The 27,917-nt window shown below is 43.9% G+C and overlaps 2 protein-coding genes across 8 annotated transcripts in view; both read right to left on the reverse strand.

Annotated features, from left to right (window-relative positions):
* Window positions 1-238: 238 nt before the first annotated feature.
* Window positions 239-27,827, reverse strand: ALDH8A1 (aldehyde dehydrogenase 8 family member A1). 2 transcript variants are annotated; one of them, XM_078852193.1, is made up of 8 exons: window positions 27,740-27,827; window positions 11,820-17,085; window positions 9,351-9,498; window positions 8,338-8,493; window positions 6,462-6,611; window positions 3,742-3,998; window positions 2,530-2,691; window positions 239-976 (listed from the first exon to the last, which is right to left on the reverse strand). In XM_078852193.1, exons 2-8 carry the CDS (start codon window positions 11,844-11,846, stop codon window positions 524-526), a joined length of 1,353 nt encoding a protein of 450 aa, XP_078708319.1. In that variant the 5' UTR covers window positions 11,847-17,085; window positions 27,740-27,827; the 3' UTR covers window positions 239-523. The 2 variants fall into 2 exon arrangements, with proteins under 2 accessions (XP_078708319.1, XP_073193473.2); XM_073337372.2 differs by lacking the exon at window positions 27,740-27,827 and having other exon boundaries at window positions 17,024-17,948.
* HBS1L (HBS1 like translational GTPase) overlaps window positions 19,432-27,917 on the reverse strand; it is a 134,622-nt gene continuing 126,136 nt past the window's right edge. For 2 of the 6 annotated variants that reach the window (XM_073337370.2, XM_073337369.2), the window contains exons 14-15: window positions 27,740-27,884; window positions 25,552-26,235 (exon numbers count right to left, since the gene is read on the reverse strand). In XM_073337370.2, coding sequence (XP_073193471.1) covers window positions 25,687-26,235; window positions 27,740-27,884 — 694 coding nt within the window. In that variant the 3' untranslated portion in view covers window positions 25,552-25,686. Of the gene's footprint in view, window positions 21,743-25,551; window positions 26,236-27,739; window positions 27,885-27,917 lie in introns of those variants that run through there. The other 4 variants (XM_073337368.1, XM_073337366.2, XM_073337365.2 and 1 more) reach the window with 4 other exon arrangements.

Here is a 27,917-nt window from a genome sequence, read left to right on the forward strand (position 1 = left end):
TTGATGATGCAATCAAAGTGCAAACCATATTGTTCATGGGAATTACCCATTTAGAGAGGAAATATGTTTATTCCTACTAGAACATATCATCATCACTTGCTTGTATCTTTGTCACTCAAGGTGATTTGTTGACCACAACCATCATTATTTATCACCCTGTCTCTAATCGGCCTTTTTGGGGGACATGTATTCGCAGTGTTGTTGCGGCGATCCCAAGATATGAGAGAGAGAAGATGTGTGAGGTAATACCTTTTATTGGAACAGCTTGAGAAAGAAATGGTGAATTAACTTTGGAATCCTCAGGATCTCCTTGAGCCCTGCGAATCAGGTTTGTGGTTTGGATATGATACAGAATCTACTTTCTCTGCTGCCAGTTATGCATCTTTAGCTGGTATTTATAAACTAATGGATTTCTATAAAAATTAACTATAAGCAGGCCATGATGTCTTGGCATATCTCAGAGATGCTTGTAAGCACAAATGTCGGTTGTTTATTTTGCCATAAAATACTTAATGGACAAATTTCAGTGTTTTATTGTAATGGTTTTGACCTCAGTGAAAAACTCGTAAGACTCCTTTGCTCCCTCCCTGCCTATCCCTGATGCTTTCATTCCACCAAATGGCAAGTTCAGTTCCCTGACTAGCCAGCAGTTGGTCCACACCAGGCCAGCTTGCAGTCTCTTCGCCACACGATGAACACGCCCCACATTGCTTGACCATATCGTGGCTGCCAGGCCATACTTGACACCATTGGCTCTTTTAATCACTTCCTCTTCCGTATCAAACGGTACCACACATGTCACGGGACCAAAGATCTCTTCTTGCATGCAGCAGGATTCATCCTTGACTTCAGCAATGACTGTAGGCAGCATGAAATAGCCATTCTGATTTCCAGTTGGAAGAGCCAAAGAATCCACTCCTTCTCCACAGAGAATTCTAGCTCCTTCAGCTCGAGCCTTCTTCACATAATTCTTTACCTGAATGGGGGAGGGCAAAAAGTTAATGTGGGAGACTGAAAATGCTGTAAAGTTCATATTTTCAATACGGATAAATCAACAGGGAACCTAGGAGCATTTCCCACTGATCCACGTTGGCATTTTCCCCCTGTCATTAACAGGGTCTCATTCCCTAGGTTTTGCAGCCAAATATATGTAAAAAGAAGTCAGAGCATTTTCCCCTGTAAGTAAACTGTTCCCTTTCTCTCATTAATCTGCTAGCCAAAACATTAATTTGTTCCTTCCTCTAAATACATTTGGAAGGGGTGGAACAATAGTCACATTATTAAAGCACAGAAGACCTGGCTCCTATCCCTTATGTATCATAGACTTCATCTATGACCATGGGCAACACACCACACCTCTCTTTGCCACAGTTTCCCCAGGTGTCACATGGGAGAGATTACATTTTCCTACCATACAAGGAAGCTCACTACATGTTGTCATGGCACTCAGACGCTACAGTGATGAGCACAACAGAAAACACAGTCAATAAACCATTACAATTTATGTGGTTGCTGCTATCATATGCTATCTTGAGCATACAGGTCGTGCTATTGATCTTGTTCCATCTCCAGCTTTGAAACTACTGGGTGCTTTCTCCCACTCTAGGAATTCCACAGATAAATCACTGGGTTTTTTCCACTCCTTTCTTTTAAATGCTCCGTGTGAAAGAAGCCCCGAAAGGTGCCCAGAGAGACTCCCTGAGACTTAAGTCCTCCATGTAGCCAAAGAACAGGTACAGCAGAGGCAGCAACAGTGTAGGGTAATTCACCAATACGTGTCATCACTGACCTGGAGGGCCCAGCACTAGGGCGCAAAGGAAGAGAGCCTATTTGAACCTTCTCTTCTGTGCAAGATTGTCAGCATGTTACCAGCTCATGCCATTTGCATCAGTGGGTTTTATGATATGGACACCTGATCTCCAGCACACTGGCTGAGACCATTATACTCATTTCACATCAACCACCCAGCAGCCACCAGAGGGTGACTACTGTCACTGTCAGCCACTCATGGCCGAAGCGGAATTCCTGGAATTTGTGGACTACAAGTCTCCATGTATATACCATTACCAATTGCCCCAAAGCCACTCAGTATCCCAGAGAAAGTGTGCTTTTGCATTCCTCAGTAGTTGCATTATAAATCGGATATACTGCAATCTAAATGCAACTTGTTTTATGAGGCAAATAGGTCATCGCTATAGGCCCAACACTTAAGTCAATGAAAATGTTGCCTAATTTGGCACTGTAAGATTCATTTAAGTACTTTCACAATAACAGCTTGATCGCTTAGTTTAAAATTATTTGTCCACAGACTTTATTTTTTCTGAGGCAATAATGTGAACCTAGCCCATACACAGCAGACACCTTAATCATCAGACACTTTTTAATGACCATTTATGCGGAAATGACAGTGTGACTGGCATGGTACTAACACAGACGATGACATGGTCCTCACCACAGTCATGTACAAGTCATCTTTTCTGGAGCTTTAAAATGTGACTATAGTTCACACAGGATTTCCTCTGCAGTTACCTTTTCTAAATGCTCTTTACTTATCAGTGCCCCGATACTGGCTGTGGGATCTGAGGGACTCCCAACCTTCCACTTTCTGGCTTCTTCTACAAACCTCTTCAAAAACTCATTATAAATGCTCCTCTGAACAAAGATCCTGCTGGTGCAAAGACAGATTTCACCCTATCAAACATGAGGAGAGAAACAAAGATACTGTCAATTAATTGCAATATTGTTACTGCTGAGTGCCCAGAAATGTGCTAGGCCCCTCACAAAACACGTAAAGATAGTCCCTACCCCACAAAGAGCACAAACTAAATTTAAAGACACTCAAAATTGAGAGTCCTAAACAGACTGGAGGGGAGAAAGAAGAAACGGGGACAATAATAAAATCACACGGTCACTCAATAAGGGATGTAGACATCTTGACTGTTGAGTTTATTATTAAGTCTTGGTTATTTATCTTCCCCATCACTTCTCACAGAAACATTACTTTCCATGTCTGAATGATCATTACCCTGACATCCTGGAAATGCTTTTTTTCTTTTCCTGACTTGCCAAGTTATCTTCGTACCCACTGAAATAATTTTCATAGGCTTGCTAATCGTTGCTGAAGATGTTGACAAAGAATGGGAGCATCTAGTAGTTGAATCAGGTAATTGGAACTCCTAGGGGTTTATACCTATCTGTTGTATAGACTCATTTGATTCTGGGGAAGCCACCTGACCTCTCAGTTGTTCCCTTCTAGATAAATAACTTACCTACTTTCTAGGGGGATAAGTAACTCATTTCCTATAGGTTTCAGAGTAACAGCCGTGTTAGTCTGTATTCACAAAAAGAAAAGGAGTACTTGTGGCACCTTAGAGATTAACCAGTTTATTTGAGCATGAGCTTTCGTGAGCTACAGCTCACTTCATCGGATGCACCAATGAAGTGAGCTGTAGCTCACGAAAGCTTATGCTCAAATAAATTGGTTAGTCTCTAAGGTGCCACAAGTACTCCTTTTCATTTCCTATAATATCAAATTATTTACTATCATTGTTTCTCTGCTGCTAGGATCAAGAAAACATCAACTTCATAAGTTTCTACCTACACCCTGCTAATGATATGGAATCTTAATAAAATACCTTTGACTATTTAAGAGTCAGACAAGGAGAAATGCATGCACATGCACACATTGCTGTTGACACACTTAATATGTAATAAGGTTAAGAGAGGAGCATCTCCCTTTACCTGATTTGCAAAGCTGGATCTCACAGTGGTAGGGATGCACTGGTCCAGATTAGCATCCTCAAAGATGATTGCAGGGTTCTTGCCTCCCAGTTCCAGCGAGAGCTTTTTGCAGTGTGGGGCACTCCTCTCCCTGATGTGCTGGGCCGTGAGCGTGCTTCCAGTGAAGGAGATCAGTGGCACGTCAGGATGGGAGACAATAGCCTCCCCAGCTTTGGGGCCAGTTCCAAACACAGTGTTCACCACCCCTGGAGGGATTCCTCATGGGAACAAACACACAAAACACTCATGTCCTTTACTTTGGGGTAGCTAGGTTAATTCTGCACTCCCCTCGGAAGCCAGCAAACTACTAATCGTGCTACATTAACGAGGATGCCCTTGACTTTAAGGGTGGTTGAGCAAAATAGGAGAAATAACTAGATAAAACATTGAATTATTGGGTTTTAATCTCTGTTCTTGTATTACTAGAGGGGGACCTGGTAGCCCTGCCAATTGTTAAGGTTGCCTGACACCTCCCATTATAAGGCCCAGTTTTCAGTGGGATATAACCAGTGGTGAGCTGGAGCCGGTTGTTAAATTTAGAAGCCCTTTTAGAACCGGTTGTTCCACGAGGGATAACCGGCTCCAGCCCTGGAGCACCCAAGGGGAAAATTTGGAGGGTGCAGAGCACCGACCGGCAGCTTCCCGCCCCACCCCCAGCTCACCTCTGCTCCACCTCCGCCTCCTCCCCTGAATGCGCCGCCCCGCCCACCCCGCTTCTCTCCCCCCCCCCACCCCAGGCTTCCCGTGAATCAGCTGTTCGCGCGGGAAGCTGGGGCAGGCCGAGAAGCAGGCTGCAGCTTCCCACTCAGGCCCAGGGAGGCGGAGGTGAGCTGGCGCCGGTGAGCGCGAGGAGGGCCTCCCGTGCCGCAGCAGGTAACCGGGGTGGGGGAGGGGCGCAGGGGAATCGCTCCCCACCCCAGCTCACCTCCGCCACCCTCGGCCTGAGTGTGAAGCCACCGCCTGCTTCTCAACCCTCCCCAGCTTCCCGCCAAACAGCTGATTCGTGGGAAGCCAGGGGAGGGAGCGGAGAAGTAGAGCGGGGCGGTGCGTTCAGTGGAGGAGGCGGAGTGGAGGTGAGGTGATCTGAGTCCAGGCACGGGGTGGGGAGCTGCCAGTGGGTGCTCTGCACCCACCAAATTTTCCCGTGGGTGCTCCAGCCCTGGAGCACCCACGGAGTTGGCACCTAAGGTGCCACTTTTGATGCGATCAGTGGGGGAGCGGCTGCTCCCCCTGCTCCCCCCCCAGCTATGCTCCCCCGCCCCTAGGAGCCAGAGGGACCTGCCGGATGCTTCCTGGGAGCTGCCCCAGGGACTCCCCACCTCACCCCCCGGCAGGTACCTCTGGCTCTTAGGGGTGGGATGGGCACCCACTACAGTGGCCCACGAGACCCTGCTGCCCAGTTCTGGGGGCAGTCAGGGAACAGGGGTGGATGGGGCAGGAGTTCTGGGGGGGGCATCAAGGAACGTGGGGGGGTTGGATGGGGCAGGAGTCCCGGGGGGGTGGGGGTGGGCAACGACCCCCTCATGGGGTGACGAGGGAACCTGTTGTTAAGATTTTGGCAGCTCATCACTAGATATAAACTTGTGCCAAACTTTCACCATTAGGTCTGAAATTTTCCATGTTGGGTGTCTGCTTTAGGCTGATACACTTTTCTTTCTTTTTTTTCCTGTTCTTTCTTTTAAAGTTTCAGCAAACAGTCAACAGTTCAGCCATTTCTGAGAATTTAATTTAAGAAAAAACTCATTGTTTTGCCCAGGTTAAAGATATTCCTGCAACCATTTTCTCTGGAAGGTCTAGTGCTTACATACTTGAGGAGAGGGACTTGACGTTTGGCAGAGAAGTCCCTTTGATGTCAGAAATGGGCCTTTTGCTGGTGCTGTGAAAAACTGCACCCATCGGGACAAGTTATAAGACACTGAAAAATCACAGACTGTACATGGTCAGTGGAGGCTTGTTAACTGCGAATCTTTACTAGGAAATAAAAGTGTATTCTTAACTCGAGCTGGCTAACATGAACTAAAATCAGTGAAGAGAAGAGTGTTTGCACCTTTCACACAAGTTAGCAGGTTGAACTGAAGACTATGGGGTAGACCTAGGGGTTAACTTGACCTGCTAATTTGTGTGAGGACCACTAAGTGCCTTGTCTTCACTAGAATTTTACCTTGTGTTAGTTAACTGAAAGTAGCGAGTTTTTCTTCGTGAAGACACAGCCTTAGAGGTTGGCAGCTCTATTTTCTGAAGCTTCCATCTGTACTGAGCATGCTTCAACCTGGGGATGAAGGGATGAGCAGTACTTTCTCTGCAATTGCTGCTCCCAGCTACTGGGGACCAATGTGGCACCAGGCACAGGAACGGAGAACAGACAGACTTTTCCCTATGCTCTCCACATTCCCCCTGCTGGCACTCAAGTACTGTGGAGGGAGAAACAGCCTAATGGAATGCAGAGGTGAGGTGAAGGGAATACATGGCGACGAGGAGATGGTGGCAGGGGGAGGGAAGGTATGGGAGAGAGGCAGGGATAGAAATCAGTTCTCCAGGGCAGAATTCAGCTCCCTTAACCCGGTGATCATCCTTTCTCCTCCTGCAATCCTCAGCCTCATTCACTGGGCACCTTCCAACTTCTGCAACAAAGGAGGCAACAGACAGTAGGGGTCCCTGTGCCGAAGGCATTTCCAAATTACCTGCTTTACCCAGAAGTTTGCACATCATCCAAGCAGTGACAGATGTCATCTCACTGGGCTTGGCGATGACAGTGTTTCCAGATGCAATGGCTGGGGCTATTTTCCAGGTCAGCAAGTAAAGTGGCAAATTCCAAGGACTTATTAAACCAGCTACAAAGGAAAAAAGAAAAGGACAAAATCAAGAGGCCAAATGTATTGGGACAGGAGATTTGAATTTGATGCCCAGGCTTGGCACCTCCTACCCAGATGGAAGCCAAAGCTTCAGTATGGCAGGACAATGAAGGAAATTCTGCTATAGCTTTTACACCCGTACCTTATTCTTAATGGTACAGTGAATCCTACAATAAGGGCCATTTCTAATGGCCAACGCCTTCTGAATAACCCGTCTAAACTATGCCAAACATTTCCAGTGCAAATATATTTGACCGCCTCAACTGAACAACTGATTTTTGCTGTACTTTTGTCCCAGTGTAGCAGAGAGACATTGCAGTAGGAGCTTTGTCATGCTCTACAGTCAGGTCCAGGTGTTCAGAATTCACAATTCAATGATGAGCAAATCGAAAATTTTTGTTTTGTTTTAACAAATACGCATAGATTGCCACTTCTGGCCCTTGTCAAATATTAGAGCTGAGTGCATCAGGCACAATGAATAATTTATCTGATGAATTTAGTCCAGGATAATAATGAACAGACTGCCTTCCTCAAATTGCTGTGCTATTTAAATTTATTCAATTATTATCTTCATGAATATTTTTACTTTGTGTATTTATCACAAATATTTGAAACCCAAGCTGTGATGCTTAGTTGTGATTGGTTATGTGATACTCCTTGTTGCTAGATAGGTCCATCAATGGCTATTAGCCAGGATGGGCAGGAATGGTGTCCCTAGCCTCTGTTTGCCAGATGCTGGGAATGAGCGACAGGGAATGGACCACTTGATGGTTACCTGTTCTGTTCATTCTCTCTGGGGCACCTGGCATTGGCCACTGTCGGAAGACAGGATACTGGGCTAGATGGATATTGGTCTGACCCCGTATGGACGTTCTTATGTTAGATTGAAAGAGAGTGAACAGAGTTCCAACAAAAGCATGTGTAACGAATTTAAAATTTGATGTCTGTGAGCATTTTTGGTCAGTAAGACTCAGATTTTCAATTGCTCATGAGAAGAGAACTAAACAGGTCAAATTCATTAAACAATGTATTAAATAATCAAGCTGATATAAAATATTTGCACCATTATTCACGTAGCTCTAAAACAATATATGTATTCAGACTTTCTCTGACGTGACAGCGCCATCTTGTAGCTAGCTTTCCAAAAATAACAGATATAAATATGCAAGCATTAAAAAATGCTCACCATTGACATAGCTCTGCTCCCACTGAAGTCATTGTGAGCTTTGCCAATTGGTATCAACAAGAGCAGAATTAAGTCAATTCTAAGTGTTTTTGAAAATCCCACCCATCCAGACAGTATGTGTCTATATACCACATGTACATACTTCCAGACATATGATAAATACAAATACAGAGAAGATTTTGAGGATGGGAAGTATCCTACTGTGGGAAGAGGGAACTTTTTAGGATAAATGTTGGAATAGCGCGATAAATGTTGTAATAGGATAAATGTTGTAATTGTTCACTGATTTTGCGGCATGTGGGTGCCAGAGTTCACAGTGGAGTGTCCAAGCTTAACATGGGATCTAGAAGCAGTAAACATTAACTTTATGAGAATCCTTTCTCCCTCTGCGCTTGTGAATGCTGCCTGAAGTTAAAAAAATAAGCAGCAGAGCTCAAGGCCCCCGTTTTTCTTACTTTTTCCCTCTCTTGGTAGACATCCTGCCTCGCTTTTCAGCATTTGTCCTTTGAGAATACCCACCAATGCCTACTGGAGTTCTCACTGTGTAATGCATACAGTCCATGTGGTCCATCTGAGTGCATTCTGTGGTATGGTGAAGGATAGAAGATGCAAAGAACCGGAAATTGTATGCTGCCCGTGGGATGTCCACTGTTCTAGCAAATGTAATTGTTTTTCCTGAAAGAGAAAAGTAACAAGCATGCCATTGTGTCATTATCAAGCACTTTATCCCAAGGGAAAAACTAACATATTTATATAATGCCATAAGTGTGCATACTGCTGTACACACAGGAAGACAAGCATCTGCCCTGAAGAGCTTCCAAATGAAGAGCCCTGAACTAGGATTCCTACCCACTACCTAGGGAAAAACTTTGTTGGTGATGATAAATGGTGAAGTAATTAGATGCTTGGAAAGCATCGTGAATAGCGTAAGTACAAATTATAGTGTAAACAACCATTTAGAGGATAAGCTCTTTGGCGGCTGTTTTTGTCATCTGTGTGCACACTGTGCCGGGCACAATGAGGCCCTGGATTCTTGTCTGGGAGCCTCTAGGCACCACTACCACTATAGATTAAATAGATGATTTTATAGTACATCCATAGGACTGGTAATGCTTCGCTCTTCAGGAGCATCCTCTGTCTGAGGACCTCAAAGTGCTGTATGAATAGTGATTAAATTTAGCCTCAGCCCCTCTGTGCCGCAGGTATTGCCATCCATATTTTGTAGCGAAGAAAACAGAGGCATGGAGGAGTTAAGAGGCCCACATTTTCAAAACCAGCATCTAGTACTGAGTGTCCAAGATTAGAAACATAGCACTTCTGAAAATCAAACCCAAGGACTGTCTAGTTTGGCACACAAAATTTGTGGCAACTTTAAAAATTTGACTCGAACGGATCCAATCACACAGACAGCCTGCATTAGAGTCAAGAATAGGACCTGGCCATTGTGACTCAGTCCTGATATTTAACAAGACCCTCCTTCTCTATAACCTCTTTGGGGAACAGACAAAGAGATGGATGAATTCTTCCTTTACCTTGATCTTTTGATTCTGCTTGTGCAAATGCCTCCAGGTCATGCTCGATCAGGTCTGCTAACTTGTTCATTATCTGAGATCTTTCCTGAGGGCTTCTGGAGGACCAGCCTAGAAAGGCATCTCTGGCAGCTGTGACTGCAGCTTCTACCTGAAAGAATAAAGCAGAGATGGCAAACTTCAAGAGTGCTTCATGGGGGGAAAACAAAATCAATAGAGCCATTGAGACTAAAGATCTTTTGAGTCACCTTGTCCTTGCAGAAAACTGTTCCTTCCTTACATTATAGTCTCAGGCGGTGTGTCCAGTTGCCATCCCTCAGTCTTCTCAAGAGACAATCCACAATCTAACCAACATTAAGAGGGCATTCTTCTTGATACTCTGCCTAAAATTTAACTCTCTTCTTTCTTCTAGTTATACTCCTTTTTTATCACTTCTTGATGGTTACAGCCTTCTGTTTTTTTGAGACAGTTACTTCTCTTTTCCTTTTGTCCCACTCATTTAAACAAATGAAACATATTTCATTCTTTAAAATCTTTCCTGTAGGTCAGTCCCTCTCATCTGGTTAATCATTGCAGTGGCCCTTCTAGAAATTCCTTCCAGTTTCCTGGTGTCTCTCTAGGAACATGGGCGTTGCCATATCAGATTAGACCTATAGACCATCTACTCCACCCTCCTGTCTCCAGCAGTAGCCAAGATAAGATGCTTCAGAGGAAAGTGCAAGCAATACAGCTATGGAATAACCTGCCCAAAGGAAAAGTTTCATGCTAATCCTATAATTTGGAACTTCACTTATGCCCCAAAACAAGAGAATTTATCTCCCTTCCAAAGCTCTGGGGTTTTTCATTCTTACTAGTGTGAGGTGCCCAGGACAATAAACAGCATCCCAGATGCAGTCTCATATGTGGCCTATCTCAGTCCCTTCTAGGAACACTGCAGCATATTTTGCAGATGCAGGCCCCTCATTTGAGGCAGTGCCTCCCGCATTACCTTCTCTGACCTCTGCCAACCCTCAGGAGGAAGGTAAAACAGAACCATTACATCATCTAGTCTGATCTCCTGTGTATCACAAGCTATTAAATTTCACCCAGTTACCCCCATATTAAGCCCTGTTTGGCTAAAGCGTGTCTTCTAGAAAAGCATCCAGTTTTGTTCTGAAGACATCAAGAGATGTAGTTGGTAGTTTGTTCCAATAGTAAATCACCTTCACGGTCAAGACACAAATTTTTATTTCTAATTTGAATTAATTGGGCTTCAGCTTCCAGCCATTGGTCTTGTTATACCTTTCTCCGCTAGATTGACAGCCCTTTAATACCTTGTATTTTCTTCCCATGTAGGTACTTATACACTGTAAACTGGTCACCTCACCATCTTTTTTTTGATAAGCTAAACAGACTGAGCTTCTTCAGTGTCTCACTGTAAGGTATCTTCTCCAGCCCTTAAATCCTTTTTTGTGGCTCTTTTTTTTTTTTTATACCCACTCCATTTATTCAACATCCTTTTAAAAATGTGGATACCAGAACTGGATTCCTGAATCAGTATCACCAACGCCAGTTATAGAGGTGAAATCACCTCCCTACGCCTGAGTGCTACTTCTCTACTTATACATCCAAGGATCACCCAAGCTTTGGATGGCTTGTTGGTCTAGAGGTCGGATTCTCACTTAGGATATAAGCAGTCCTGTGTTCAAATCCTGGGCAAGCCCAATTTTCAGGCTGGAAATAGGCATAAATCTATGACAGTGATTATCCATTGGAACAATGTACCAAGGGTTGTGGTGGATTCTCCATCAATGACAACTTTTAAATCAAGATTTGGATATTTATCTAAAAGATCTGCTCTAGAAACTATTTTGGGGAAGTTCAGTGTGGTACAGGAGAGCAGACTAGATGATCACAATGGTCCCTTCTAACCTTGGAATCTAGGACTCTATGAAGCCCTTTTTTTGCCACAGCATCACACTGAAAGCTCACATTCAGTTACTTGTCGTCTATGCTTCTGAGATTCTCTTCAGAGTCATTGCTTTCCAGGATAGAGCCCCACATTGCGTGGGCCTTCATTCCTTACCTCTAGAGATATTACTTTCATTTGGCTGTACTGAAACATTTTGTTGGAATAGGGCCAGCTTCGCCAGCAATCCAGATAGCTCTGTACGACTGCCCCGTCCTGACTCTGCTAATCTTTGTGTCACCCACAAATTTTATCAGCAGTGATTTTATATTTACTTCCAGATCATTGTTGAAAATTTTGAATCGCATCAGGCCTATTACTGATCCCTGCAGAACTCCATTTGAAACACCCCCAGTTGAATGATTCCCCATTGATGACTACCTTTTTGATATCTGTTAGTTAGCCAGTTTGTAGTCTATTTAATGTTTGCTTATTGATATTGTATAGTGCTAATTTTTTAAGCAGAATGTCAAACGCTATTACATCAAATGCCTTACAAAAGTCTTCTACATTTACACACTTACCATTATTAACCAAACTTGTAATCTCATCGAAGAATGAAATCAGGTTTGCTTGTCAGGACCTATTTTCCATAAAACCATGTTAAATGGCATCAATTATATACCTATCCTTTAATTCTTTATCAACTGTTTCCCACATCAGCTTTTCCATTATTTTGCCTAGGATTTATATCAGGCTATAGTTACTGGGTTATCCTGCTTCCCCTTTTTGAATATTAGCACATTAGTACTCTTCCAGTCTTCACGAAGTTCTCCAGTATTCCAAGGTATAATAAACATGAAAATCAGTGGGCCAGAGATCTATTCAGCCAATTCTTTTAGCCCTTTTGGGGGCAATTAATCCAGATCTGCTGATTTAAAAATGTTTATCCCTAACAGATGTTTTTAACATCCTCCTTTGTTACTAATGGAATAGAAAGTACTTCATCATCCTCAGGATACAAGTACATGATATCCTGCTTTCCAAATACAAAAAATACTATATTTATGAATCATTAACAATTTCATCATCTCCATACAGTAATGCGTGTATACCTTTTATAGGATTTCTTTTGTCCCTAGTATATAAAAAAAATTCCTATTGTCCTTAGCTCTGCTACCCATGAAATTTTCCCTGGTGTCTTTAGCTTCCCCTTTCTATTTTTTACACTTCATAGCTTCTAATTTATATTGACAGCTACCAGTTTCTCTTTTTATCCATTTCCTATAGGGTGTTTTTAAATTCTAATTACTGCCTTCACTTTGCCACTGAACTAGAATGGGCTTCGTTTCTTGATTGGGGATTCATGACTTTTGGCCATCTAATAAACCATTCTTAAAGAGCTCTCAATTTTCAGTCACATTTTCCTGTCTATATTTTTCTTCCCAAACAATTTCCCTCAGCTTTAGGAAATTAGCCCTTTTTAAAGACGTGTGCACGCCAGACACAGGTTGGGACTGCCCTCTCTTTGCCCATGCTGAATATAATCAGGTCAGTATCACTGGTCTTAAGGTAACCACTAACTTCCAGACCTATGATTAATTTATCTTTATCTGTCATGATGAGGTCAAAAATAGAATTGCCTTGGGTTGGGTGCAATACAGTTTATGTTAGGAAATTATCATCTATGAACTCTAATGGTGTTTTAATATTGCTTGCATAGCTGCTGACTGGATCCAGCACTTCAATTGAAGTCCCCTGTAACATACCTTTCCTTTTCACACATTATGGTGAGGTGATGAGTTTACCATTTAAAGAGATGAGACAAAGGCTGGGAGAAATAGGGGCACAGAGAAGTGAAGTGTCCTGCACAAGGTCACACAGCAGGTCACTGGCTAAGCCAGGAACAGAACACGGGGCTCCGGACTCCCTATTCATTTGACCACATTGACCCACCCCCGACTCCTTTTTTAAAATACCCTGCTCATCCACCCTTCCGCCACTAGGTGCCATCCTGCTGCTGTGGCTACTTCTCCCTTTCCTCTTTCCACTGCCACTTCCACACTATGCTGTATGCCTCAGTGCAGTAGCTCATCAGAGGAGGAAGCTGCCTGATCCAGAACTAATTGCCCCATGTAGTATCCAGAGATTCCCCTCTTCCTGAACATTTTGGTGATTTTTATAAGCATGGGGTGTGAGCACTACAGAGGGATTCTCCCAGGCCAAGAGGGGAAGACAGCCTGAGGAAAATAAAAAAAAAACATGGGGGCAAGGAGGAGAGATGGGGAAGAAGGAAATGGAAGGGAATTAATCTAAGGAGAAAACGAAAAGGAAGAGGAGATACGGAGATAGAAATACAATGAGAGGGATGGTGCAAAGAGTTAGAGAAAATAGACTGAAGTTGACTGAGGAAAAGAATCAGAGAGAGAAGGGTCAAAAAAAAAAATGAGCCAAGACAGACAATGTGTGTAATCAAAATGTAATTATAAACCCATGTTTATTGTCATATATACTTCCCCTGCCCTCCTCCATATAAGAAAGGAGAAATAACAGACTAAAAACCGGAGAGAAAGCACAATTTAAAAAAAGCTGGATGTTAAAATGTTAGCCAAAGTACACATGGTAAAGTAAATTTGTTTCTCTCCATCAGGAATTGTAGGAGGACAAGACCCCTTAGGATAAAGGGGTTTTGCCAGACCTCGTTGTCCATGGGAACCAGTGTTCCTGTATGTGAATGAGGGAGACTAACCTACTTACTAGGGTTAAGTTTGATGTTGGCTGTTTGAATATTTATATGAGCCCAATCCTGCAAACCCTTATGCATGTGAATAGCCCTACTTACGTGGCCACTGACCCAGTACTGAATTCTAATACAGCAGGTGCTTATTTTCATTTTAAATGTCTTAATATCTCTCCTAAAATGCAGGCAACTGCACCTGGTATTTTATATTACTGTGCTAATAAGCAATGGTCACATAACCACCACCCTATACTGGAAACCTACTGACGGCTACACTTACCTACATGCTTCCAGCTTCCATCCAGGACACACCACAAGATCCATTGTCTACAGCCAAGCTCTAAGATACAACCGCATTTGCTCCAATCCCTCAGGCAGAGACAAACACCTAAAAGATCTCTATCAAGCATTCTTAAAACTACAATACCCACCTGCTGAAGTGAAGAAACAGATTGACAGAGCCAGAAGAGTACCCAGAAGTCACCTACTACAGGACAGGCCCAACAAAGAAAACAACAGAACACCACTAGCCGTCACCTTCAGCCTCCAACTAAAACCTCTCCAACACATCATCAAGGATCTACAACCTATCCTGAAGGATGACCCATCACTCTCACAGATCTTGGGAGACAGACCAGTCCTCGCTTACAGACAGCCCCCCAACCTGAAGCAAATACTCACCAGCAACCACACACCACACAACAAACACACTAACCCAGGAACCTATCCTTGCAACAAAGCCCATTGCCAACTCTGTCCACATATTTATTCAAGTGACACCATCATAGAACCTAATCACATTAGCCACACTATCAGGGGTTTGTTCACCTGCACATCTACCAATGTGATATATGTCATCATGTGCCAGCAATGCCCCTCTGCCATGTACATTGGCCAAACCGGACAGTCTCTATGCAAAAGAATAAATGGACACAAATCTGACATCAGGAATCATAACATTCAAAAACCGGTAGGAGAACACTTCAACCTCTCTGGTCACTCAGTAACAGACTTAAAGGTGGCAATTTTGCAACAGAAAAGCTTTAAAAACAGACTCCAATTAGAAACTGCTGAGCTTGAATTAATATGCAAACTAGATACCATTAACCTGGATTTGAATAGAGACTGGGAGTGGCTGGGTCATTACACATATTGAATCTATTTCCCCATGTTAAGTATCCTCACACCTTCTTGTGAACTGTCTAAATGGGTCATCTTGATTATCACTACAAAAGTTTTTTTCTCCTGCTGATTATAGCTCATCTTAATTAATTAGCCTCTAACAGTTGGTATGGCTACTTCTACCTTTTCATGTTCTCTTTGTGGGTGTGTGTGTGTATATATATATATATATATATATATATATAATCTTCTTACTATATGTTCCATTCTATGCATCCGATGAAGTGGACTGTAGCCCACGAAAGCTTATGCTCTAATAAATTTGTTAGTCTCTAAGGTGCCACAAGTACTCCTGTTCTTTTTTTGGTATTTCAATATCTTCCACTGGAGGACTCTAGACCCGCCCCTAACTCCCAGCTTTGTAGAGCCTCCCCACTTGTGTTCAGCAGCCCACAGGCCTAAGCAAAAAACTTCACTAAGTTGATTGGTGCCTAAGTGTAGTTCCTAAGGCGCATGCTGCAGTTGACTCCGAAAACTGAATGAGAAGCTAGTGTTCCTTCAAATATGCATTACCTTACACTTAGATATCTAGAATTTAGCCTGCTATGATGCCCCATAACCTATTTTTGTTCGGTCCTTCTGGCATGCTCACAAATCTCCCTGTTACTGTTATAATTATTTGTGCATCTACTTATGTGAATAAACAAAATGGGGACCCACGTAGCGTTTATGCATGAAAGAAACAATTCTTCAAGCACAAAGAGGTTTTGTACTGACATGATTTTACATTAAGCATATTCTAGCAAAGGCAGCCTGGTTACACTTTAACTATTAGTTATCAGCACCTTGCAAATATTTACCCAACCAAAATTATGGTGCTAAAGGTTTCTGCTGAAAAAGGAAAATGATATCAACACGAATGATACATATGTGAAAGAGGTATTCATGTACAGTAACAGGTCTTTTAATAAGACCACTTATTCTGAAAATGAAACAATTTTGAGCACTTATTAGTCAACATTTTGAAAGCCCTTGGAGTGTAATATAACTCCTTTCTGTTCATCTGTCCCCTTGCTGAACCCAGCACACTACATTGTACACACCTCTAACTTCGTTGCTTTTAAGCAGTACTTCGCCATAAACTAAATGGCAGTTTCCAGAATATGTGTCTTGTTGCAAATGATGTGACAAAAAACATGCAGCAAAGATTAATTGCAGGGCTGAAAAGGAATATTGCTTTTCTGCTCTCATTGATTAGAGCAGGCTACTGCAGTGTACAGAAATCACATTCATGCAGCTGCACTAAAATGATTTGTTACCCTTTCACCTGCAATATCAATGTTCTAAATACTCAAACTCCATCTGCAGAGATCAAACCTCAGGAAGGCTGAGAGATTTTGATCCTGTTTCATGGAAAGAGCCCTGGTGTGCAAAGTCCTTTGAACGAGTAGTAGAAATTAAAGATATTAAGGAAGAAGATACTCATTTGGATACAGTGTCTCCAGGGCTGTTCATGGAGTGGAGATGAACAGCTCCTTTTTTCCTGACTCTGGTGTTATCATCTGCAAACTGCCGATGTGACCATTGCCTTCAACTTGCATTCTGCAAGACGGAGGACTCCATCCTCTGCTGGTGTAATTGACGAACCTCCAGTGAAGTAATTGAAAACTGCACTGATTGACACTAGATGAGGACCAGATCCATAGCTTTTAATAGTGAACAGTGTGAGAAAAGGATTTGTTCCTAGAGCAATGTTACCTGGCCTTGTAGTAATGTTAAGAACTTATTCATTTAAATATAAACAATTAATCACTAGAACATTCCTCTTCCTGATTTCTCCACCTTCCACCCCACAAACAACTGCACTGATGTTATTTATGCTCCCATTCTTATTTTGCCTTCTGTTAGTGAAACTGCTGTACTCACCTCTTCTTTTCCGCTGTCTGGTACTCTGCAATACACGTCTCCCGTGGATGGATCATAGGAGTCTATGTAGGAGGAACAAGGGACAAATTTACCATTTATGAAGTTCTCCAACACTAAGAGAGTCTTTGGGCCAGCCATTGTCAACAGCTGGCTTCATCTGCAATTTCTTTCAGCTGTCAGTTTATACTGCTGGTCTCATATCTAGTTACACTACAAGCCTGAGCTCCACCCCTTCTTTCTCGCTCTCCCTCTCCAGTGTGAGTGAGAGAAACGCGACAAATAACCCCTTGTGTGCCAGCAGAAACAAATGAGCAGGGAAAGAGTTGCTTTTCCTACCGTTCACCAAGAATATTCTGTGTTGTTTAAGAAGGGTGGCAGGATCAGCAAAAATCTTGATGGCAGGACAAAAAAGATGTAAAGCCCCAAACTAGAACAGAGCGGGACAAACAGTGTGTGTGTGTGTGTGTGTGTGGGGGCGGGGATTGCTCCCCTCCAGTACATTTTCTAGCTTCTTTTTCAGTCTAAACATCCCTTGCGTAACAATTCCACAGTATAAAACACCTTCCCATCAGGAAGTTTCTTCTGTCGTTTACTTAAGCAGTTTTGTTTTACTTGCCTGAGAAATAGAAGCAGACATAAATATTGTCTGCCGAGATTTTTCTCAAACTGTGCAGATTGTTTCAATAAGGAAATCCCCTGTCATCAAAGTGTATACATCATCATATTGCTGTATTCAAAACGTATTCCTCAACAACCCCAACTTCAAACTCAATGAACAGTGCTACAACAACAGGGTCAGATAAGTACCCAGACAGCATGCAGACTGGTGTCAAAAGCCAGTACAATGGCCTTTTCGTGTGTTTTGAAACCAGAAGGGCTGCAGGCAAAACCAGCCATTCAGCCGTTCTGCTGTACCCACTGGGCATTGAATCTCAAGCCTTACCGGATAGCATAATGGAGAGGTGCCACAGGAACTTCATTGCTGGAACCAGGCACGTTGCACAAGCGGTACAGTGCAATGAAACCACCACACCTCAGCCCCTGGTTGGAAAGATGGACTGCAGCTCCCCACAAGTTGCGTATACACAAACAGCACAATTGTCAGTCAGGCTTTGTGTGGCTACCATCTCACTTGTATAATGCAAATACATATGATTTATTTTCAGATTAGCTTGCTTGTTCATTTGTATTGTAATAGTAAAAGGTGTGTTCATGGGGATTGGGGGTGGGGGGGCAGGGGAGAAGATCAAGTGGAATTAGTTGGTAAAGTTCATGCAGTACTCAGGACTTCTGGGTTCTCCACTTAGCACTGATCCGGGGTAAAATGGGGACTGGGGCACAAGGAAAAAGAGCACATTAAATGTAATAAAAGTACTTTTAGGAGGAACAATTTTTTTCACCTTTGTAATGCACCGATCACACAAAATACCATGCGTTTTATGAAATTCCTAATAGGGGATACCCATGCAGCCATCCAACAAGGACTTTACATTTTGCAAAGAGAGTTTTGTAAACAATGTGAGCGGTATTGCTCATCCCTAGAATTTTTCTGTAACTACATCCCTAAGACAGAGTATTGTTAGATACTTCTATAAGGAGATTAATCTGGAGAGCCTAAAGCTACCAGCTAAAGAGATCTGGGAAATCCTCCTGAATTCTATTTTTCGTTTAAGAACTGGGAAACAGACAACACCCAAGCAACACTTGCACATTGCCCTCAGAGAGCCAGGACTCACATTTTAGGTACTACGCTAGGGCTTTGCAAGTCCATCTTCAATAGCAGACAGGAAAAAGATGGGGGTAAAATCTTGGCCCTATTAAAGTTAGGCTAGAAATTCACCCAGAGATTCCAGATATTTGACTCAAGTTCCACTGGAAACATTTTACCATCATCTTCTAACCCAGAAGTTTTCAAACTGGGGAAGGGGGCACAGAGGAACATTTGTGGGAGAGCAGCAACCCACTGCCCCACATGGTGGGGCTCAGAAAAGGAGCACCACCTCCACCCCGACTCACCTCAGCAAGCCACCCAAGCCAGTGAGTGTCAACGGCCACCGTGTCCACACCGATTTCTGCTCCCAGCAGCCTCTGCACCCAGCACTGGCTCCGCCCCAGAGACTGTCATACCTGCCTTCCCCCACCCTGAAAACCCAAAGAGGGAGGGGCAGGTATTGTATCTATTTTTGTCTGGGTTGGGGGAATGCAACCAAAAATTGTAACTCAAAGGGAGCGGCGGGGAGGTCCTCAGCTCAAAAAGTTTGAAAACCACTGTTCTAACCCAAAACAGACAGAACTCTAGGACATGCTGTGCCTGAGAAATAATAATAATGTGGTGGAACCTGTACTTTTAAAATTAAAAAAATCACTGATCTCGAAGTTGTAGCATGTCTTTCCTTCATTTTTTCCACCATTTATTTATTTCTGTCCCTTGTACTAACCAGGTGTAACACTTGGGTCAATTTGCATTTTTAAGATGAAAAGAGGCTCTGATGTATATGGTTCCTCATGCACAAGAGTTAGGAACTAGACTAAAATTTTCAGTTTGGGGATACTTTTCTTCCACTCCCAGGACTTCAGCTCTCCTGGGATTTCAGATCTATAAACAGTGTTACCTTGGTTTTAAGTAAGTCTACTGAGGTGGCTCAATGCAAGTGTTTGGGAGTATGAAAGCTCTGGAATCTTGTCAGCCTCAGGACTGCTGCCATAATGGTTTAAGTGCAACTTTAAAGACATGCATTGTTAAAGATCTACTGGAAGCCGTAACTAATGGTACTGGTATAATGGTATAATTCACAAGACGAGTGTTCAGTTTTGAGGGTAACAGGCCCAGAAATTCCCGTAACCTGAGATCAACATGGCCTCTGGTTAGAACCCAGCTTTGGTTTACCTGGGGCCGAAACCTGCCCACTTCACACTGAGGATGCAGGCAAAATAATTTAAGTGCTGATAGCACTACTGTGCCCTTCTCACAGTTCCCCCTAAAGAACAGACTACTCCTCCCACAACTGATGCAACAGACTGTGAAACAATCTTAGTGTTTCTCACCACAAAGAACCATAGGATAAGCTCCCAAGACACACACGGCTGAGTGCAAGAACAGTGATTCATACCTGGCCTAAGCTCACAGAGGTGTCAATTACCCATGTTAAACGTGCAGTGAAGACACATCTTTAGGCCTCAATTCTGCAAACACTTAGCACATGCTTAAGTTGACACACATAAGTACTCCCACTGAAGTCAATGGGATAATTCACATGTGTAAAGTTAAGCACTTGTGTAAGTATTTGCAGAACTGGGATCTATGCATTTGATTGTAGTCAAAGTAACTTCCACCAGTATGAGAAGAGTAAGGATAGATGAGCATAGGTAGATGCCTATGGGAATGTTTTTGGGCAATCACTTGAATAGAATTATAAGCCCAGTCTTCAGTGTTCTTCAGATCTCAGGGTATGTCTTCATCACAGAGTTAATCCAGGTCATCGCATTCATGTCTGGGCACCCAGATCAGAATAGCATAGATGGGAACAGTCGCACTGCAAAGTGCTACCCAAGTTACTGTGTCCTGCACTTGCTAGGACTTCTGGGGTCATATCCAGCCAGCTGAGTCACGCTGAGTCCCAATGAATAGTGGGAGAACTTGCCTGTCCTTCAGGGCACACAGGGGGAATTGTGGGAAGGCACTGAAGGACTACCAGCACTCGAGTGGTTTAGCATGCATCCTCACTACAAAATAAGCAGGTTACCAGCCCAAGTGAAAACATCATTCAGGCTATAGCCTGTACCACGGGAAAAGGAATCTCGTGTTGAAAGCATCACTAAAATTGGATCAGTGGGTTTTTCCGATGATGGGAGGGGTGTTGGTGCAATGCGCAAATAAGAGCCTGGACTAACTCTGCAGTGAAGACATACTCTCACATGCTAAGTATGCAGTTTCTAGTTTTATTTTATAATGTTTACATAGAAATGTTTTGTTCTGCAAAATTATACTCAGTGTAATGGAATTTAGCACAGGTTTAAATTAAATAATACGGTTTGAAGGAGGCAAAACATTATGCTCAGACCAGGCTACTTTATTATATTTTTATACTTCAAAAATAAAATTAGTCATTGTTGGCACAGCTTCCACTACACATGAAATTAAACTTTCTTTTTTTAAATAAATTTTGGGATGCGGGAAATAATCTTGTGGATGACATTACATACCATTCTCTGAAACTGAAGTAAACAATTATTTTTTCCCTGAAAATGCATTCATCTCAAACCTTAAAATACATTAGACCAATTAAGTTACTTTACTGGATTAATGTGCAGCAATGAGCAAATCAAAGAAAAAAATGTAAACAGTCTATGGCTGGAAGTAGCAAGATGGTGAATCATCATAGAACAATCTTATCTTCTAATGCACCTTTCCAATCAAGTTTCCATAAAGCTCTATGAGCTGCAAATATGGGGTGAATTTCACAGAGAAATATGGAACCTTTTGAAATGAGATTGTGCAACCTTAGCATTTCCATGTCAGTTGGCATTTTGTTTCGCAGTAGGCAGAGACTGATAAAAAGTTCACTAAATGTCCAATGTGGATTTAAATTTTTTTTTTTTTTTAAATTTAATTGCACTTAGTTCCTTCAGCTGAAGTAACTGGATTCGGAAAGCGGTTTGGATGGCTGATTGCATTTTGGTTGGGTCATGGAAGACTTAGCACCACTGTCATTCTTTAATCTAAAAAGAAGAAGAAGAAAAGCTATAGGTTTTGTTGTCATTTCATAAAAAAAACAAAACAAATGAAAATACTACAGCAAAAAAACAGAGACCACCACCAAAGGGTCATAATGTATACATTCTAATAGATTATCTACCGATACATTTTCAGGGACAATAGTCTGAATTTTCTCTAAAATTCTTTGAAACAACACTGAGTCCTACAAAAAGTTATTTCCAAAGAAGGGCCTAACAAGCCACAAGCTTATTTAGGCCCCAACCTACTGGCACTTAGGCATGTGCTTAACTTTATTACTATGAGGAGTCCCAATGGGACACCTCACAGTAGCGATGTTAAATGTGTGCAAGTGATTTATAAGATCATGGCCCTAGCTCAGAGTCCTGTGTAAACTGTGACAAGAAAGTATGTTAAGACACCTTTGTAACATAGTTCACAAAGCCTCACGAGCTCTGGGAAATTGTTTTAAGCATAGGGATAAGAGTTCTAATATTTAAACCATGGGCCTCTGTATAAAAGTGGGATGATACCAGCACCTTTCCATAACACACTAAACACAGCTGGAACTAGAACTCAGGTCCTACAGATCCAAAAACACAGGCCTCAAAAAAGACGACACTGTCTGTCAGTTTAGAAGAATCTTTATATTTTCAAAGGTGCAATCCTGATAATAGAAGACAAAAAGTCTTTACACATGCGCATAGTGCCTGTCCCTGAGTCTTCTGAAGTTAACAGCAGAAAACTCCTACAGCCATCTGTGCAAGCAGGATTCGGTTTACAAGCCCTTTAAATTCAGTGGGACTAGGCCCTGGTCTATACTAGGACTTTAGGTCGAATTTAGCAGCGTTAAATCGATGTAAACCTGCACCCGTCCACACAATGAAGCCCTTTATTTCGACTTAAAGGGCTCTTAAAATCGATTTCCTTACTCCACCCCTGACAAGTGGATTAGCGCTTAAATCGACGTTGCCGGCTCGAATTTGGGGTACTGTGGACACAATTCGATGGTATTGGCCTCCGGGAGCTATCCCAGAGTGCTCCATTATGACCGCTCTGGACAGCACTCTCAACTCAGATGCACTGGCCAGGTAGACAGGAAAAGAACCGCGAACTTTTGAATCTCATTTCCTGTTTGGCCAGCGTGGCAAGCTGCAGGTGACCATGCAGAGCTCATCAGCACAGGTGACCATGATGGAGTCCCAGAATCGCAAAAGAGCTCCAGCATGGACCGAACGGGAGGTACGGGTTCTGATCGCTGTTTGGGGAGAGGAATCCGTGCTATCAGAACTCCGTTCCAGTTTTTGAAATGCCAAAACCTTTGTCAAAATCTCCCAGGGCATGAAGGACAGAGGCCATAACAGGGACCCGAAGCAGTGCCGCGTGAAACTGAAGGAGCTGAGGCAAGCCTACCAGAAAACCAGAGAGGCGAACAGCCGCTCTGGGTCAGAGCCCCAAACATGCCGCTTCTATGATGAGCTGCATGCCATTTTAGGGGGGTTCAGCCACCACTAGCCCAGCCGTGTTGTTTGACTCCTTCAATGGAGATGGAGGCAATACGGAAGCAGGTTTTGGGGACGAAGAAGATGATGAGGAGGAGGAGGTTGTAGATAGCTCACAGCAAGCAAGCGGAGAAACCGGTTTTCCCGACAGCCAGGAACTGTTTCTCACCCTAGACCTGGAGCCAGTACCCCCCGAACCTACCCAAGGCTGCCTCCTGCACCCAGCAGGCGGAGAAGGGACCTCTGGTGAGTGTACCTTTTAAAATACTATACATAGTTTAAAAGCAAGCATGTGAAAGGATTACTTTGCCCTGGCATTTGCGGTTCTCCTAGATGTAGTCCTAAAGCCTTTGCAAAAGGTTTCTGGGGAGGGCAGCCTTATTGCGTCCTTCATGGTAGGACACTTTACCACTCCAGGCCAGTAACACGTACTCGGGAATCATTGTAGAACAAAGCATTGCAGTGTATGTTTGCTGGCATTCAAACAACATCCGTTCTTTATCTCTCTGTGTTATCCTCAGGAGAGTGAGATATAATTCATGGTCACCTGGTTGAAATAGAGTGCTTTTCTTCAGGGGACACTCAGAGGAGCCCATTCCTGCTGGGCTGTTTGCCTGTGGCTAAACAGAAATGTTCCTCGCTGTTAGCCACAGGGAGGGGGGAAGGTTCAGGGGGTAGTCACGCGGTGGGAGGAGGCAAAATGCGACCTTGTAACGAAAGCACATGTGCTATGTATGTAATGTTAACAGCAAGGTTTACCCTGAAAGAGTGTAGCCACTGTTTTATAAAATGTGTCTTTTTAAATACCGCTGTCCCTTTTTTTTTCTCCACCAGCTGCATGTGTTTCAATGATCACAGGATCTTCTCCTTCCCAGAGGCTAGTGAAGATTAGGAAGAAAAAAAAACGCACTCGCGATGAAATGTTCTCCGAGCTCATGCTGTCCTCCCACACTGACAGAGCACAGACGAATGCGTGGAGGCAAATAATGTCAGAGTGCAGGAAAGCACAAAATGACCGGGAGGAGAGGTGGCGGGCTGAAGAGAGGGCTGAAGCTCAAATGTGGCGGCAGCGTGATGAGAGGAGGCAGGATTCAATTCTGAGGCTGCTGGAGGACCGGACCAGTATGCTCCAGTGTATGGTTGAGCTGCAGCAAAGGCAGCTGGAGTACAGACTGCCACTGCAGCCCCTCTGTAACCAACCGCCCTCCTCCCCAAGTTCCATAGCATCCACACCCAGACGCCCAAGAACGCGGTGGGGGGGCCTCCGTCCAACCAGCCACTCCACCACAGAGGATTGCCCAAAAAAAAGAAGGCTGTCATTCAATAAATTTTAAAGTTGTAAACTTTTAAAGTGCTGTGCTTAAAGTGCTGTGTGGCATTTTCCTTCCCTCCTCCACCACACCTCCTGGGCTACCTTGGTAGTCATCCCCCTATTTGTGTGATGAATGAATAAAGAATGCATGAATGTGAAGCAACAATGACTTTATTGCCTCTGCAAGCGGTGATTGAAGGGAGAAGGGGCGGGTGGTTAGCTTACAGGGAAGTAGAGTGAACCAAGGGGCAGGGGGTTTAATCAAGGAGAAACAAACAGAACTTTCACACCGTAGCCTGGCCAGTCATGAAACTGGTTTTCAAAGCTTCTCTGATGCGTACCGCGCCCTCCTGTGCTCTTTTAACCACCCTGGTGTCTGGCTGCGCGTAACCAGCAGCCAGGCGATTTGCCTCAACCTCCCACCCCGCCATAAACATCTCCCCCTTACTCTCACAGATATTGTGGAGCACACAGCAAGCAGTAATAACAGTGGGAATATTGGTTTCACTGAGGTCTAAGCGAGTCAGTAAACTGCGCCAGCGCGCCTTTAAACGTCCAAATGCACATTCTACCACCATTCTGCACTTGCTCAGCCTGTAGTTGAACAGCTCCTGACTACTGTCCAGGCTGCCTGTGTACGACTTCATGAGCCATGGCATTAAGGGGTAGGCTGGGTCCCCAAGGATACATATAGGCATTTCAACATCCCCAACAGTTATCTTCTGGTCTGGGAATAAAGTCCCTTCCTGCAGCTTTTGAAACAGACCAGAGTTCCTGAAGATGCAAGCATCATGCACCTTTCCCGGCCATCCCACGTTGATGTTGGTGAAACGTCCCTTGTGATCCACCAGAGCTTGCAGCACTATCGAAAAGTACCCCTTGCGGTTTATGTACTCGGCGGCTTGGTGCTCCGGTGCCAAGATAGGGATATGGGTTCCGTCTATAGCCCCACCACAGTTAGGGAATCCCATTGCAGCAAAGCCATCCACTATGACCTGCACATTTCCCAGGGTCACTACCCTTGATATCAGCAGATCTTTGATTGCGTGGGCTACTTGCATCACAACAGCCCCCACAGTAGATTTGCCCACTCCAAATTGATTCCCAACTGATCGCTGTCTGGCGTTGCAAGCTTTCACAGGGCTATCGCCACTCGCTTCTCAACTGTGAGGGCTGCTCTCATCTTGGTATTCATGCGCCTCAGGGCAGGGGAAAGCAAGTCACAAAGTTCCATGGAAGTGCCCTTACGCATGCGAAAGTTTCGCAGCCACTGGGAATCGTCCCAGACCTGCAACACTATGCAGTCCCACCAGTCTGTGCTTGTTTCCCGAGCCCAGAATCGGCGTTCCACAGCATGAACCTGCCCCATTAGCACCATGATGCATGCATTGGCAGGGCCCATGCTTTCAGAAAAATCTGTGTCCATGTCCTGATCACTCACGTGACCGCGCTGACGTCGCCTCCTCACCCGGTATCGCTTTGCCAGGTTCTGGTGCTGCATATACTGCTGGATAATGCGTGTGGTGTTTAATGTGCTCCTAATTGCCAAAGTGAGCTGAGCGGCCTCCATGCTTGCCTTGGTATGGCGTCCGCACAGAAAAAAGGCGCGGAACGATTGTCTGCCGTTGCTCTGACGGAGGGAGGGGCGACTGACGACACGGCTTACAGGGTTGGCTTCAGGGAGCTAAAATCAACAAAGGGGGTGGCTTTACATCAAGGAGTATTTCAGGCAGGACTTCACGGAGGGTTCCAATAAGAAATGGTGCACCTAAGTTATTGTCCTTATTGGAACAAGAAGGTTAGCCTGGCCTCTGATTGATACATGGCTAGATTTACCTCGCTGCACCTTCTCTGTGAGTGACTGCAGTGTGATCTAGAAGAATGAGTCCCCTAGACAGGGGAGGGGGCGAAGCAAATGAGTACAAAACAAATCTGGTCTATTTCTTGTTTTGATCCACTCCTTCTATCTTTTACATCTTTGGCTGGCAGCAGACGGTGCAGAAGGACTGCATGCCATCCACATCTCATGGCTGCTCGGCAGAAGATGGTACAGTACGACTGCTAGCAGTCCGTATCGCCTGCCCGCTCACCATAAGACGGTTCAATAGGACTGAATGCAGGACTAAAGAGAATGACCTGGTCAAGTCACTCCAAATTTAGTCCCTGCGCCCATGTATGCCCAGGCGTTCCCGGCCGACGTGGCCAGGAGCACCTCGGACATGATGATGACGGCTACCAGTCGTACTGTACCGTCTGCTGCCACAAGGCAAGGGGTTGCTGCTACTGTGTAGCAATGCCGTACCGCGTCTGCCAGCATCCAGGAGACATAGGGTGACGGTTACCTGAGCGGGCTCCATGCTTGCCGTGGTATGGCGTCTGCACAGGTAACTCAAGAAAAAAGGTGCGAAATGATTGTCTGCCCTTGCTTTCACGGAGGGAGGGAGGGAACGGCGGCCTGACGATATGTACCCAGAACCACCCACGACAATGTTTTAGCCCCATCAGGCATTGGGATCTCAACCCAGAATTGCAGTGGGCAGCGGAGACTGCAGGAACTGTGGGATAGCTACCCACAGTGCAACGCTCCGGAAGTCGACTCTAGCCTCGGTACTGTGGAAGTGCTCCGCCGAGTTAATGCACTTAGAACATTTTCTGTGGGGACACACACACTCGAATATATAAAACCGATTTCTAAAAAACCGACTTCTATAAATTCGACCTTATTCCGTAGTGTAGACATACCCTTGGACTGGGCCCAAAGCTAGTAACAACAAAAATTAACAATGTTGCTTAATTGCAACCTATTTTCTTTAAACATAGTTGGGGGAAAAGTTTTCAGGAAAGTTTATCTATGTGGAAACTTTGAAGGGATAGTAATAAGCCATTTTTTAGTTGGAGTGATATGAAGAAGAGACATTTTAAAATTTCAAACCGTGGTTCTTTTCATTTAATGACCTGTAATTCAAAGAACAGTTTGACAAATTTTCCTCAAAACTTTGCAGAAGTGTTCTCCTTTGTCTTCACAGTACATCTGGCAATTTTCAGGTCAAATTAATTTCCCAATCCATAGTAATGGGGCTGATAAAATAGGGCTTTGTCATGGAAACTGATTGCAAACCTTTATTATGGAGAAGCTGCCACCTCTCCATAATCAACATTCTAGAAAGTCTGTTACAAAAGCATCGTACCTCTGTGACAACTCCTGCAGCTATAGTGGATCCGCTGTAGCGTAACATAAACCTTCCAAGTTCTTTAAAATCTTTGTACAATTCCAGGGCAACAGGTCTTTGTGTTTGTAGTTCTATTAAAGCATTCTGTCCTTTAGTGAGGACCCTGCAAACAAAATATTAAAACACCCAATTTTTA

The sequence above is a fragment of the Lepidochelys kempii genome, chromosome 3 (assembly GCF_965140285.1).
Source record: "Lepidochelys kempii isolate rLepKem1 chromosome 3, rLepKem1.hap1, whole genome shotgun sequence".
In the NCBI taxonomy this organism is placed as follows: domain Eukaryota; kingdom Metazoa; phylum Chordata; order Testudines; family Cheloniidae; genus Lepidochelys; species Lepidochelys kempii.

Coding starts and splice junctions, on each gene's coding strand:
- ALDH8A1 (XM_073337372.2), bottom strand. CDS start 17,161: ATGGCTGGCCCAAAGACTCTCTTAGTGTTGGAGAACTTCATAAATGGT. Junction 9,499..17,023: donor CAGACAGCGGAAAAGAAGAG/GTGAGTACAGCA, acceptor TTATTCTTTCAG/GTAGAAGCTGCAGTCACAGC. Junction 2,692..3,741: donor GATCCAGCTTTGCAAATCAG/GTAAAGGGAGAT, acceptor CATGTTTGATAG/GGTGAAATCTGTCTTTGCAC.